General features: G+C 48.1%; 3 protein-coding genes across 23 annotated transcripts in view; 1 reads left to right on the top strand and 2 right to left on the bottom strand.

Moving 5' to 3' along the window:
* Positions 1-1,372, bottom strand: part of KMT2C (lysine methyltransferase 2C) — a 237,278-nt gene extending 235,906 nt beyond the window's left edge. For 10 of the 19 annotated variants that reach the window (XM_031455741.2, XM_031455739.2, XM_031455745.2 and 7 more), the window contains exon 1: positions 201-597. In XM_031455741.2, the coding sequence (XP_031311601.2) occupies positions 201-361 (161 nt within the window). In that variant the 5' untranslated portion in view covers positions 362-597. Of the gene's footprint in view, positions 1-200; positions 599-1,175; positions 1,197-1,283 lie in introns of those variants that run through there. The other 9 variants (XM_031455742.2, XM_031455743.2, XM_031455744.2 and 6 more) reach the window with 4 other exon arrangements.
* On the top strand, positions 383-9,583 carry CCT8L2 (chaperonin containing TCP1 subunit 8 like 2). Its single transcript, XM_064487789.1, has 4 exons — positions 383-551; positions 836-1,082; positions 1,174-1,558; positions 7,865-9,583. The coding sequence occupies exons 1-4, from the start codon at positions 383-385 to the stop codon at positions 9,581-9,583; spliced, it is 2,520 nt and encodes an 839-aa protein (XP_064343859.1).
* The window catches only part of XRCC2 (X-ray repair cross complementing 2), a 160,368-nt gene continuing 147,722 nt past the window's right edge, over positions 1,741-14,386 (bottom strand). For all 3 annotated transcript variants that reach the window (XR_010381518.1, XR_010381517.1, XR_010381516.1), the window contains 2 exons: positions 7,158-7,230; positions 1,741-3,088 (listed from right to left, as the gene is read on the bottom strand). The gene's annotated coding sequence lies outside the window, so the exon portion shown is untranslated. The remainder of the gene's footprint in view (positions 3,089-7,157; positions 7,231-14,386) is intronic.

Genomic DNA, 14,386 nt, shown 5'->3' with positions numbered 1-14,386 from the left:
CGGGCGGGCAGGGGAGCGGGGCGCGGGGCGCGGGGCGGGCGAGCGCCCGGAGCAGGAGCCGCGCGGCTGGAGCGGGCCCCACCCCCACCCCGCGGGGGCGGCCGGGGGCGCGCGGGGGCGGCGGGGCCGGGCACGCCGGTGACAGCTCCGGGCCGGCGCCGAGGCTGGCTCCCGGCCTGGCTCCCTCACACTCAACTTACTTCTTTCTGGCTCTCTGGAAAGGGGAAGCGCCATCTTTGCGAGGCCGGCCCCGAGGTCTTTTGTCTGCGGCTGCGGGGCTCGGGGCCGGGGCTCCGGGCTCCTCGGGGGGTGGTGGCGGCGGCTGCGGCTGCTCCGCGCTCTTGTCCTCCTCCGACGACATCCTAGTCACCAGGAAAGACACATGGATCCCGGTCCTCCTCCTGGGGGGCTCCTCCCGCCGCCGCCGCCGCCGCCGCGGCCGCCGCCGCCGCCGCTGCTGCTCGGGTTCCTCCTCCCCGGCTCAGCCTCTCGCATTTCCCGCAGCCCCGGGAGCAGCAGCAGGTACCGGGAGAGGCGGCAACATGGAGCGAGCAAGACACGCACTCACACACATACGCGCGGGCGCGCGCACCTCGGCGCGCAGGGGCCGGGCGGGGGGCGGCGGGCGGGGCGGGCGGGCGCGAGGGAGGGGCCGGGCCGGGCCTGGGCGGGGAGGTGCGGGCGGGGCGGGTGGGCGCCTGGCGGTGCGGGTGTGGGTGCGGGTGTGGGTGCGGGCGCGGGCGCGGGGCGGGCGGTGCCGGGCGAGGCGGGGCGGGGCTACTGAGGGGCGCTAGGGGCGCTGGGCCAGGGATCTCCGCCCGCGCCCCTCCCCCAGGCCGCCCGCGGCGGGGAGGAGAAAGGGGCCGCGGCGCGGGGAGCGGCGGGCCCGCGGGGCCGGCGGGCGGGCCGGGGTCGCGCCCCTGGCGACTGCCCCTCCCCCGCGCGGGCCGCGTCAGGCGGGGCGGCGGCGGCGAAGTTTTGACAGCTGCTCCAGTTGTTGTTGTGGGTTCCGGGCTGCGCGAGCGCCGGCCCCTCAGCGCCCGCACCCGGCCTCCCGGGCAGAGGAGGAGGAAGTTTTGCGGGTGTGCGTGTAGCGCACACAGACACACACACACGACCGTGGTCGTCGCGCGAGGGCGGCGCCGGGTCTCCCCCGGGCGCCCCGCACCACAGACCTCTCAAACTCGCCGCCGTCTCTCCCACACACGGCCGCCGCGACGCCCCCACCCCCTCCCCCACTCCGCCGGCCCCACCGCCCCCCGCGCGCCGCCGCTGCCACTCACGGGGCTTGCTCCGCGCATGCGCCGTCCGCGGACGCGCCGCCGCCGCTGACCTCACCGCCCCTCCCCCGCCCCCGCTCCCTCCTTCTCTGACGCGGCGGCCGGGCTGCGCCGCGACTCCGGCTCCGGCTCGGGCTTGGGCTCCTGCTCGGGAGAGCGCCAAGCTGCGGTCAGGGAGTCCGGGATCGGGGTCCGGGGACTCCGCGGAGGGAGAGCGAGGAAGAGGAGGGCCGCGTCCGCGCTCCGCAGGCGCTGGGTCCCCCCGGACGAGCGGGCGGGTGTGGAGCGCGTCCCGCCCCCGCGCGCGCCCGGCCGGGTTCCCCCCGCGCACACCCCTCGCGGGCGCGCAGACCCGGCCCGGAGGGACTTGGCCGGGCGCACGTTCAGCCTTCTTTCGTTTTAATGCGCGTCTGCGGAGAAAAAGAAATGGAGTGCAACTTCGTTCTCATCCAATTCCAGTGATAGTTTCGTTATTACAACGTAATTTTTTAAATGATCCAGAAAGGGTTTTTTTAACTGTCAAGACAAAAAGAACGATGACATTTTGAAGAAAAAAATGCTGAAAGACATAATAAACCAATAAAAACCCAACAACTTGGTTTTAACGTTGTGTATTGCGGTGGAGACAAAAATCGAAGTACTTGTAAGCCACCTCCTACAATACGTAAAACCGGTTTTTTAAAAAAAATGGGCTAGAATCAGAAATCTGAAATATGCACTTTATCAGGAAGGAGAGTTCCAAACGTGGAATTGTGGATTTCTTATTCTAACACTGATGGACACTTAGACAATGTGCTCTTTGCTTTCCTTTCCATTCACTATGGGAGTGAAAAAATTACAGCTTTGAATTGGGAGAAAATACTAAGACCTCTCAACCAGTTGCAAAAGGATTGAGTTAAACTCATTTTATAGACATATACTCTAGGCCGAGCATCCTAGGACTTTCTGATTCTTTCAGTCTTCACAGCCCGGTTTCAGTATAAGGTAAAAATAACATTCTGCTTTCTCCTGCTATGATGTTTGCCTGCCCTTCCTCCCAGTAGCCAGAATAAAAATTTCGAATCCTGTATCTTATTTGGGCGAATATACAGTTTGATTTCTAGAGCCCATTCTGACTAAAAGCATAGTGCTCTGAAATGGCTGAAATCAGGACTACAATAAGACAGTCATTTGAATTCCTTCAGGGCTTAATTCCTGCTGGCTTTTTCAAGTTTACTAAACTTAAACTTTGAGATTGGGGAGAATCTGGCTTGGTTAATGCAAATTATAAAAATGTCTAACTATTGTACACAGAAATACAACCTATACATGGCTAATAAATTTATGAAGTGGTACATTTAAACTTTATTACTCATCCTTTCTTTTTCACTTTTTCTTGCACATTACACTAAATAATGTAGACTTTCAAAAATTGGATTATTGAAAAAAATTGGATTATTGACCCAAATATTTATCTGTGTTGGATACTGAAATTAGAGTAGTCATTTCCAACTGTGTGTTTCATATGCACAAGATTCCACATCTGTACAATTTACTTCAGTATACTTGTCAGCACCTTAAACACAGAATTTAAGGATCAGCACGTGCAAAATTCAAGTCACTCCTGATGAAGACAAGTTTTAAAAGGAAACAACTAGGGACTGAGAACAGAAAAATAGGTAGAATAAGTGGAAGGGCAGAAACTGAGCTTTGTGCCGTGGTGCTTCTGGAATGATAAAAGATGATGAAGGTCCGTTGGCTGCTGTGAGCAGACAAGTAGTTGGCAGCTGTTTGAAAAGACTGACAGGAGGCTCCTCAGCATGAAGTTACTGTGGGCAGAGCAAACAAAATATAACCCAGGATGCAGAGCAAGTATTCAAGGAATACTTATTCACCATAAATAAAGGTCTTCCAAAGGCTTTTCCATCTCCATCACCCAAATTACACAGCTCCGAGACCACGATGGCAAAAATCCAGTAGTCAGGTAGCTGAGATTCCTCGAAATTATAAAATCAGAAAGACATGAGCATTTAGTAGGACCAAAATTCAAAAAATTAGAACAACTACTTTCTAATAAGTACACATGTCAAACAAGTATTTTTAAAATGTAGTAGATATGCACCCAAGTATTAACAGCAATCATCTCTGAAGGGTTGGATTACAAGGGACTTTCACTTCTATATTACATTTTTCTATAATATATCAATCTTTCAGAGCATATTTAGTATAGTCATAATATATATTAAAAGTTTAAAATGTGGGTAAGGGAATGAGGGATATTATCTGCAAAAAAAGAAAAAGCAACATCTCATGAAACTGTAAGCAAAAGGGATTCTCAGAGTCTAGCATACAAGTGACTGAATGAAAGTCCATGGTACAGCACCCATTCTTACTAAACAAAGGCCTATCAAATGTCACTGATGCAGTCTTTCTTTGGCAGTCTTTATCACTTTGTTTTAGTGAATGTAAAAATATTTATAAGGCTTTCCCATAGGTTCACAGCTAAATGTTGTCCTTCTCTTTTTGTTTCCCCATGAAGTCTTAAATTCTTCAGGGTTTTTAAGGAACCAAAGTTTTACAGCTGCGTAAAGACCACTGAAAACTTAAATTCTAGATCTTATATATTTTGTGTCCATATTTTTACTATTAAATTTGCAAGATTAAAAGTTGCAGTCACAGGCTATCATTTTGGTCCTTTATTTTTGCAGTAGGAAAAAATGTTTTTAAGAGAATTTCAGTCACTTAAAATTAGTTCACATTTAGTCTATAGTGCATTTTTAGCTTTAAAAATCATATTGCTTTATGTAAGTTATTTCAGTAATGTATACTACATACCTGTATGATAGAAAAATTAAAGGAAGAAACTGAGAAGGAAATAAACAGAATGATCACTTTCAAAAATATGAAGCAAAAGTAGCTGATCTGCAGCACACTTTATATAGATATGAATCTTGCCCTCTAGGGGTCTATACTTTAAGCCTGGCACTACTTAACAAGATAAACACAGAAAGGGCAAGCAGGCAACTGAAAAATAAACACAGGAAAAAGTACAAATAGAAAGATTAAATATTTACATCTGCTGTGTACTAGACCATAGTATTAAAGAAAGGCATTTGGGGATTTGGGGGGGGGGGGGGCAGGGATGGGAGAAGTCAGCAGACAGCCCTGTCTGCTGTCTGTCTGTCTGTCTGTCTCTCTCTCTCTCACACACGCGCACACACTTTCTTAGGTGCCTTCCTTTATCAATATACAAGACCACTGTATTATCCTACAACTGTGGCAAAAAGCTACCATCAATTAGGCAGCTTAAAACAACAGAAATATTCCCTCATAGTTCTGGAGGCTAGAAGTCCAAAGCCAAAGTGTGGGCAGGGCTGCTTCCTCGGGGTGGGCTCTGATGGAGGATCTGTCCCAGGCCTCTCTCAGCTTCGGGTGGTTGCCTACAATCCTTGGCATTCCTTGGCTCCTAGGTGCATCCCTCTGATCTGCCTCCATTGTCACTTGGCCATCTTCCCTGTGTCTCTGTGTCCTCACATGGTGTTCCCTGTGTATATGTGTGTCTCTGTGTGTGTTCTCTTCTTGTGAGAACACCAGTCATGTTGGATTAATGGTCTTCCCTACTCCAGTATGACCTCATCTTAATTACACCCATAACAATCCTCTTTCCAAATAAGGTCACATTCTGCGGTTCCCGGAAGGATGTCAATGTTGGGGGGCAATATTCAACCCAATATAAGTACCAAACCACCTAGATTGATGCCCACCCTTCTTAGCAGGTCAAAATGGAGGTTGTTAGAAAAGTTTATGTAATGAGCTAACTGCATGCAAACTTTTCTTGGCACAAAAAAAAAAAAAAACCCACAAAAAACAAAAAAGAGTTTAATTTATTTTATATCTAATCAATTGATCTGAAGAATAAATAAAATCAAAGTGAACTTAACAATGAAAACGTCCACGTGGTAAAAAGTAAAACAGAGATTTAGTAGTTCCTTGGTTAGTTAAATCTGTGTAGAGGTGCATCCAAAAATTTCAGTCCAAAATTTATTGTTTGGGGCATTTTATGAACTGACTGCCTTTTAGGGTCCAAGACAATGATTACATCCTCACCTTCCCCTGTGCCTGTAGTCAAACAGGTGAGGATTTCACAACAGAAAATGTACTTTTACAATGGAAATGGAACTACCAGTCCCATTCAATACCCTTCAGGCTGAAGTCGAAATTTCTTGGTGTGGATCACCAGATCCTGCATAGTCCTTGCCACCCTCCAGCCAAAGTGTTCCTCTCCCTCCCTCCCCTTCCTTTCCTCCATGCCATGAGCCCCAGCCTTCAGGACTATTTTTGCTGGGCTACAAACCTTAGCAGTCTCTCCCAACCTCCCATCCCTTTTTACTTGGCCAGTTCCAACATTTTCCCCTCTTCAGCTCTCACTTTAGACTTCACCTCCCCCTGACCACCGTTTTCCCCAGGATGAAGGTTTTGTGTCCCTCAGATGCTTCTACAACCCTGATGCTTTCCCCATCCCAGCTCGCGTAGCCTGTCATGAATTGCACAATGAGCTGTCTGTAGCCCACCCTAAGCCCAGGGGAGAAGCTGTCTGCCATGTTCTCTTTCTATCCCATATCACTCAGCTGCAGTTCAATGAACAGTTCTAGAATAAGTGAAATAAATGGGAAAATGTATGTTACATTTGAGAAAAAGAGCAAAGATGAGCCCTTACAGGAGTATTTGTTTAAAAAAGAAACTGTATCTTTATAGACAGTGTATATATTCACACTTTGCCACATTTAGCATTGGTCGTCACATTTTACATTTCTATAAAGAAACTCTCCGTTACTGGCTTTCAGAAGCCTGGGCAGAGAAGATCACACCGGTTTCTAATGGAGTCTCTAAAATCAAAAGAGGTCAAAAGAGTTGTCCACAGTCTTTAGACAACATGATATCTCCTTAGGAACATTTCTCAGCTAAGATAATGTTGAGGGGGAAATTATGATAGAAAAGCACATAAAATATGTATCATAAAACCCACTTATGTAAAATTGTGTAAATCCACAACAGTTTACGAATGCATGAATGTGTAAAGTAATAATGTTCATCAGAATCTAAACAATGACTATCTCCGGGCTTCCAAATGACATTCACTTTCTTTGTATTTTTCCTTTTAAGTGTATAATGAATAATCATTTTTACAAATTCAATCTAGTTGTTTTTTCTCCTCCAAAACTACCTCCTTTTTAGCTTTAATTATATTTAACTTTCATTGTGATATTTTCCTTTTCCTTCTCACCATCATCTTGTCTGTGGAAAATTTTTTTTCTTTTTTGTGGAAATATTAAAACAATACTCACCAAGCTGTCATGATTCCTGACTGGTATAAATTAGTTTCAGAGTTCCTTCCCCCCCCCCCCTTTTCCCCTTAGGGGCATCCACCATTAAACGAAGTGAAAAAGGGTTTTCCCAAATGAAAATGAATCGTTTTGCTCTGTCATTCCCTCAATCTTAATAGATATACTCATCACTTCCAGCTGGGGCCCTGCCTAACACCTAAGGAAATGGTACTCATTGGATACCAATCTCTGTCCTTCACTGGTCTCATGTTCCTGCATCTTTGTGTCCTCAGTACACTTAACATGCCAGGTGCTCATAGATATTTGTTAAATGAAAGAAAAAAAAAAAGCAATCTTACTCCAGTAGGTGCCATATGAGGAAAGGAGGGAGCAAAGGGAGAAAGGGAGGGTGGAGATGGAAGGAGGAAGGGTGGAAGGAAGGGCTGAGGGGAAGGGCGCTTGGGCCCAGCAGTACTCCGGCTGGTTTGCTGCTTCCTGGACACTTTCACGCCTCTGTGTCCCTGTCTATTGTCTGCAGGCTGTCAGCCTCTGTCCCTCCCTTGTCTTGACCTGCCTTTGCCAGCTCCATGAGGTCATTGTCATTGGGAAGAGTTGTCACACGATGTGCAGCCTCACACACCTGCAGCCTGAAAGACAAACAGACCAGCAGATACATTAAGGAACCTGATGAACAGCGCAAGCGGATAAAGTGGGCAAAGAGCCCGAAACCGAGGAAGACAGGTAACCAAATGTGGCTGGGATTACAGGGCACAAGGAAGTAAACAAAGCAGTTTCCCTCTCAAAAAACCCGAAAACCAACCACGCAAACAATACAGGAGCCACAGCTTCGCCAGGAATATGAAGTAGGTGGGTGTTTTCACCTGATTTCCCCTTGTTTTTAAAGTTTAAATGAAACTCTGGTGCTTCCCCTGCACTTCAGTACGTGTGTTCCCTCCTCTGCTGGACAACCGGGCCTGACTTCCGCCTGCCCCAGGGCCTCCCAACTCGTGGTCCATCCTTCTGTGACCTCATTTCCTGCCCTGGTTCCATGAGCCACTCTGTGACTTAATTAAGATAAGATCTGTTTCAGCTACCAAGCCTCAGAGACCCCAAGGGCCCCCGTTCCTTTCCAGATCAGTTTGGGGGGTGGTCTTAGGGCCAAGCTCTCGGCGAGGGCAACGAGGCTCCTGGCAACGAGGCCCCGGAGCGCCTGCTTCTCCAGATACCCCGCTGATGGGCATTTGGCTCCTTTTTCCACTGACCCCTTGAGTGGCTTCAAAGATCGGTGTCCGGGACGCCTCGCTGCTGTTCCTAGCGCGTCTGCGGCCGTGTGGGCCCCGCTCTCCGCCGGCGATGGACAGCAGAGCCTCTTCGGCCCAGGCGCTGCCGGAGCGGCTTGGGACTCCGGCGGCGGCGGCGGCGAAGGACCTGCTGAGCAGCGTGGCCGCGGCGCACACGTTGGCCAGGGTCCTGCGGCCCTGCTACGGCCCTCACGGCCGGCAGAAGCTCCTCGTCACCGCCAAAGGAGAAACCGTGTTCACGGGGTACGCCACGGCCATCCTCCGCGCGCTGGAGCTGGAGCACCCCGCCGCCCGGCTTCTGCGGGAGGCGGCCCAGGCCCAGGCGGAGCAGAGCGGCGACGGCGCGGCCTTTGTGGTGCTCCTGGCCCAGGCCTTGCTGGCGCAGGCGGAGCGCCTGCTGCGGGCCGGCCTGCCACGCGCCCAGCTCCGGGAGGCCTACGCCGCGGCGGCCGCCGAGACGCTGGCCCTGCTGCCTTCCCTGGCCATCCGGTCCCTGGGGCCGCTGGAGGACCCGCTCTGGGCCCTCTACTCGGTGATGAACACGCACGCGCTGCTGCAGACCGACTACCTGAGCAAGATGGTGGCGCATGCGTGCTGGGCGACCAGGGAGCTGGACGGCGGCTTCCAGCCCGAGCGCGTGGGGGTGTGCGCGCTGCCCGGGGGTAGGCTGGAGGACTCGTGCCTGCTCCCCGGCCTGGCCCTGCCCGGCAAGCCCTGCGGCCAGGTGACCATGGTGCTGAAGGGCGCCCGGGTGGCTCTCTTGGCTTGCGCCTTTGGCCCCGCCAGTCCAAATGCACCTGCAACTGCTCGTCTAACTAATCCTGCTGACCTGACCAAATTCAGGAAAGGGAAAGAGCAATTGCTAGAAAAGCAAGTGGCCCAGCTGGCAGCTGCGTATATTAATGTGGTGGTGGTTTGGGGGGAAATTGATGAGAAGACCCTAACACACGCTGACAAGTACGGCATCATGGTGATCCAGGTGAACTCCCGGCGGGAGATGGTTTACCTGAGTGCCGTTTTGGGCACACCTCTGATGCCTTATCTGCTTCCTCCCCTGGAGCCAGGGAAGTGTCAGAGGGTGTACGGGCAGGAGCTGGTACAAGGTTTGGCTGTGGTGTTTGAGTGGGAATGTCCAGGCACCCCTGCCCTCACCTTGGTCCTCAGGGGGGCCACCACTGAGGGGCTGCGGGGTGCTGAGCAGGCTGCCTACCATGGCATTGATGCTTACTTCCAGTTGTGTCAGGACCCCAGACTGCTTCCGGGAGCTGGGGCCACGGAGATGGCTCTGGCAAAAATGCTCAGAGAGAGAGGAACCAAATTGGGAGGGCCCAGTGGTCCCACCTTCCTGGCATTTGCCCAGGCCCTGCAGTCTCTCCCCGAAACCTTGGCAGAGAATGCAGGTTTAGGCGTCTCAGAGGTGATGGCAGAAATGAACGGAGCTCACCAAGCTGGGAACTTCCTAACAGGAGTCGGAGTCGAAGGGATAATAAATGTGGCCCAGGAAGAGGTGTGGGACATCCTAATAGCCAAGGCCCAAGGACTTCGAACCGTGGCTGATGTGGTACTACAGCTCCTGACTGTCGATGAAATTGTAGTAGCCAAGAAAAGTCCCACGCATCAGCAGGGCTTGAATCCTGATCCTAAGAAGGCAAAGGAACAAGCATCTCCCATTGGGAAAAAAAGTCCTTGGGGCCAATAAGTGGCACATCCTCAATAAAATGGGACTGCCCAGGAGGGCGCCACTACCTCAAAAATGAACCTTTGCCTTCTGTTCCATGTTTGCTGCTCTTTGGGTCAGTTTCTTTAGATAAAAGCAACATAAAGGACCTTAAAATTTTCACTTATTTTTTTCATTGATTTTACTTCCTTTCAGATTTTTGCCCTTTTTTTCCATTTCCTGTTTCTCTCCATCAGATTCTGTTCCTTTCCTCCAGGAAGAGCTGGATTCAGTTCTATTAAAGATTTTTAAATTGAGTACCTGGATTTTAGGGATGTAAGAAATGTGCAGGTATCTCTTCCCAACTCTTTGAGGGTTCCTGTGTGAATTCTAACATATGAATTTCTGTCTAGATGTCTCTTTAACAATCTGAGAGCATCCATTCCAGCTTGAAGGAGTGGCCGCTTATTCCTGCTGTGATTATTTGCAAAAAGAAGGGAAATATTATTTTAAGACAAAATAAATATATAAAAAGGAGGAACATGGGCTGGTAGGCAGAAATAATTTTTTTAAAGCATCCCTGGCATGGATAACAAAAGATAAGAACACACACCTTAGAACAGCACTGCGGTTCTTGTGTAGGGGAGGAGCACTGGGAGCACCTAGCACCAGGGCGTCCTGGCCAGGCTGTGATTATCAGCGGATTTTAAAGAGGGAGTTTGACCAGAGCTGGGACAAGCGTGTTACCCTAAGCCTTTCCCACATAATCATCCACGTTACTCTGCCTCTGGGAAAAGAGCAGAATATAGAAGCAGAATTGAGGTGATGGGAAGCTGCAGTCTCTAAGAATCAAAACAAAAAAGCCTGAAGCATTGGAGAGAGATCCAGACTCAAGAAACGACTGTCTTATAGCAGCCAGACTAGCTGCAACAGAGCAAAACAAGTTTGCAAAGATTCTTTTGAAACTCAGAAGTGAAATCCTACAAGCTGTTAATGAACAAAGTATGGCAGAGGAAAATGTATGGGGGAGGGTGTAGCTCAGTGTGCTTAGCCTGCATGAGGTCCTGGCTCCAGTCCCCAGTACCCCTATTAAATAAATAAACCTAATTACCTCCTCCAAAAACAACAAAAAAGAAATTGTACAGAAGTATACTCATTGTTACTAATTTCAGATATAGAAACCATCCTTGATGTGTCTTTCCCTGTTTTGTCTTCATCGTTGTATTTTAGTGACTATAACTAAGTGCTTCCATATTTCTCTCCTGCCCTCAGGTGTCCGTATTGTTCTCAGAGAGCTTCAAATTCCACAGTCAGAGTGATGATGCTAGATGGTTAACTTTCTGATTTTTTTTTTTTTTAGGGGGGAAGGTAATTAGGTTCACTTACTTTTTAATGGCAGTACTGAACCCAGGACCTAGTGCATGCTAGGCATGCACTCTACCACTGAGCTGGACCCTCCTCACCACTGATAGGTAACTCTTGTTTTTTTTTTCCCCTATAGTTAACTTTTTAAAGCAGTTCAAAAGCACTTTATATAAATTTTATTTAATCATTAAAAAACTTATGAGAAAGAAGCTTGTTACCTCTCGGTGGCAGGAGACCCAAGTGAGCTTCAAATTAATTGGTTAAAGTTACATAGTGAAAAAAGAGGAAAGCCTATTCTCTTATTCATTATTTTATTGCCCCAATCAAATTCCTCTGCTGTGATGTATAAGCCCTGTGATTACGAGGAATGTATGTCTCCAAACGCCAAGAGCACAGAAACAAGATCGGGAGAAAACAGGGAAGGAACACAAGAACTGGTGAGTCCTGGGGAGTGAAGAAGAAGGAGCCTGACTTGGGTGGGGGAGGCTGGGGCTGAGTCAGGAGACCCTTCCCGTCCATTTGGGCACCTGTGAGCACAGACACAGGATTGGGACCTATACAAATTCTGGAGTCCTGAAGGGAAAAAAAAGTCATTGCTTCCGAACTGGGAAAAGACAGAGAAAGGAAAAAGCTGCCAGTAGCTTGTTCCAGTCCTCTGTCTCCATGGCCCTCTTCCCAAGAGGCCTTTCTGAAGCCATCCCCTGACAACAGAAGCTTTCTAGGCCTAGAAGTCCGAGGGCCCTTTAGTGCAGAGGCCAAGGGGTAGAGAAAGCTAAGATTTAAGAGAAAAAGCAGAAAACTCCCAAACTGGGACTTCTCAATGGGAGGAAAAAAGAATATTGTGGCTCGGGGACCCAACAATTTTTTTTGTGAGGGAACAAAACTAGTTTTAAGAAGACCTGCTCATACCTTGTCCGCAGGACTGACGTAAATCCACAAGTTTGTAGCACCCCCCCACCTTCCACCCCTCATTTCTCCCTGATCCTTTCTGGAATAGTGACCAACTCTTAATGATGCTTCACCACAATGCGGGGGTGTGATGTTCAGGATTTACGGATGGACTACTTCCCACTGAGTTATTGAAAATTTCCCCTTGTGCTCTGTTACCTTGTTAAGGTAACCCCCCCAGGGAAAATTGTCCCCCAAGTGCTAAAATGCTAAACCGCTAAAACCTGCCCTAGACACAGAGAGCTCAGAATCTCTGTGATTCCAAAAGTAGCCAGCTCTTCTCCCAAAATATCAACCCACTCACCCCCACCACTATGCTAAAGATCCCCTCCCTAACTGGGGAAAGAGATGCTGGTGGGATCTGAGAGGGGCTCTGAGCACCTCCCTGCGGGGCTCAGGAGTGAGATGAGGGAAAAGGCAGCAGAATCCCCAGGAAAGTTCAGGGGTCTGAACACAGAGGAGATTCTCTACTTCCAGTCAGAAACCTGGAGCCCCTGAGCTCCTGTGCCAACAGAGTCGAGCAGAAATGACCGTGGGGGAGAGGCAGGGAAGAAGGGACCTCACCTGAGAGAGCAGGCAGGGCTCCCTGTGCCCCCAGGAGATCAAGAATTGACTTCTATGCGGGGAGGGGATAGCTCAGTCTTAGGGTGCATGCTTAGCCTGCACAAGGTCCTGGGTTCAATCCCCAGTACCTTGATATATGTAAATAAATAAAAACCTAATTACCTCCCTCCAAAAAAAATTAAATTAAAAAAATTTTCTTAAAGAATTGACTTTGTTGAAGTCTGGACTGATCAAGAGAGAAACACGAAGGGATTAAATTTACCTGGAATTAACTAAATTAAATATCCTACCATCAAACAGAAAGGGAGCTGGAAAAAGAAATAATACTAAGATCATTTAATTATAGAAACACATAGTTCCAACACTCTGAGTTCAGGGCTTGAAAATTCAAACTTTCTACAAATGTAAAGACTGAATGAGGAATTCAGACACTGTCCTGCACATACCACTAATGGAGCCGGCCACTGGTTACCTACCACAGGGCTCAGTGAGAGAGATGCTGGTTAGAGAAACAGTGGTAATATTTTTATAATGCAGCATGTATTTGGGATGCAATTTTATTCATTAGACAGGTGAAAAACAAAATCATGGCTCTCTGTAAGTCTCAGTTAAGTCACTGAATGCATCAGAAAGGAAAGGTGGATCTCAGTGAGCTTAGGGAAGATAAGCCTCTCTGAACGTCACTGAATGCACAACAGAAGCATTTTCATATCAAAGTCATTATTAATTTTCAAAAGCATTTTAACCCCTGTGTATTCTGCCTCCTTGCCCACTGACTCCAGAACCTAGCACTGCAGAGCCCCCACTGTGAGGGCTTACCTGAGTTTACCCTCCTGGGAGTATCGCCACTCCCGACCTGGCCCCAGAAGAGATGACATCCACCAGCCGGTCTCGGTCTTCCCTGGGTAGATGCCCAAGGCCACATGCCTCACATTTCATGCCTACATTCACTTTGATCGAAAACCTCCTTCTATTTCAATGTTACTAGTGTAATTTGTTTACAAAAGGTGTCATAATCCATTGCAGTATTGTTTCACGTGAAAAATCATGTCCAAAACTACTTGTGGTGTTTCCTACATCAGATTTTTAATTGGAGAAAAATCTACACCTGCCTTAATTCCCCCGAAACTAAGTAAAAAACACATCAAAATATACCCAGATGTTACTGAAATTGTCTTTTTTTTTAAACTGAGGTATAATGGACATAGAACATTGTATTAGTTTTAGGTGTACAACATAATTTGATACACGTATATATTGTGAAATGTTCACAGTAAGTTTAGTTAACATGTATCATCACATATAGTTACAATTTTTTTTCTTGTGATGAAAACTTTTAAGATCTACTCTCCTAGTGAACTTCAAATGTACAATACGGTATTGTTAGCAGAGTCACCATGCTATACACTACATCCCAGGACTTAGGTGTAACAGGAAACTTGTACCTTTTGACCCCCTTAACTGATTTGGCCCACCCTCCACAAATGCCCCCAACGTCTCCACCTCTGGTAACCACTGATCTGTTCTCTGGATGCTTGAGTTTGTTTCTGTTTTATTGTTGGTGCTGTCGTTCCATACATAAGTGGATCACATAGTATTTGTTTTTGTCTTATTTCACTCAGCACACTGCCATCAAGATCCATCCACGTTGTTGCAAATGGCAGGATTTCCTTCTATTTTATGGCTGAATAATATTCCACTGTGTATATATACTAACTTTTCCTTATCCATTCACCCACTGAAGGACACCCATTGAAGTCTGCTTCCATGTCTTGGCTACTGTAAATAATGCTGCAATGAACCTGGAGGTGCAGACATGTTTTTGAGATACTGATTTTAGTATTCTGATAAAACTGGAAGTAGAATGCCTGGATCATATGGTAGTTCTATTTTTAATTTTTTTTTTAATTTTTTTCTTTTTTTTTAATGAGGGGGCGGTAACTGGGTTTATTTATTTATATTTGGAGG

Source organism: Camelus dromedarius, chromosome 7, assembly GCF_036321535.1.
Source record: "Camelus dromedarius isolate mCamDro1 chromosome 7, mCamDro1.pat, whole genome shotgun sequence".
Lineage (NCBI taxonomy): Eukaryota > Metazoa > Chordata > Mammalia > Artiodactyla > Camelidae > Camelus > Camelus dromedarius.
Note: the sequence above shows the minus strand (reverse complement) of the source record. Positions and strands in the feature narration are given on the sequence as shown.

Bases quoted from the DNA above. Each gene is read 5' to 3' on its own strand.
- CCT8L2 (XM_064487789.1), top strand. From the start codon at position 383: ATGGATCCCGGTCCTCCTCCTGGGGGGCTCCTCCCGCCGCCGCCGCCG. The intron at 1,083-1,173 runs GTGTGCGTGTAG...CCCGCACCACAG, and splicing joins AGGAGGAGGAAGTTTTGCGG to ACCTCTCAAACTCGCCGCCG. The intron at 1,559-7,864 runs GTGTGGAGCGCG...GTGGCTTCAAAG, and splicing joins CCCCCCGGACGAGCGGGCGG to ATCGGTGTCCGGGACGCCTC.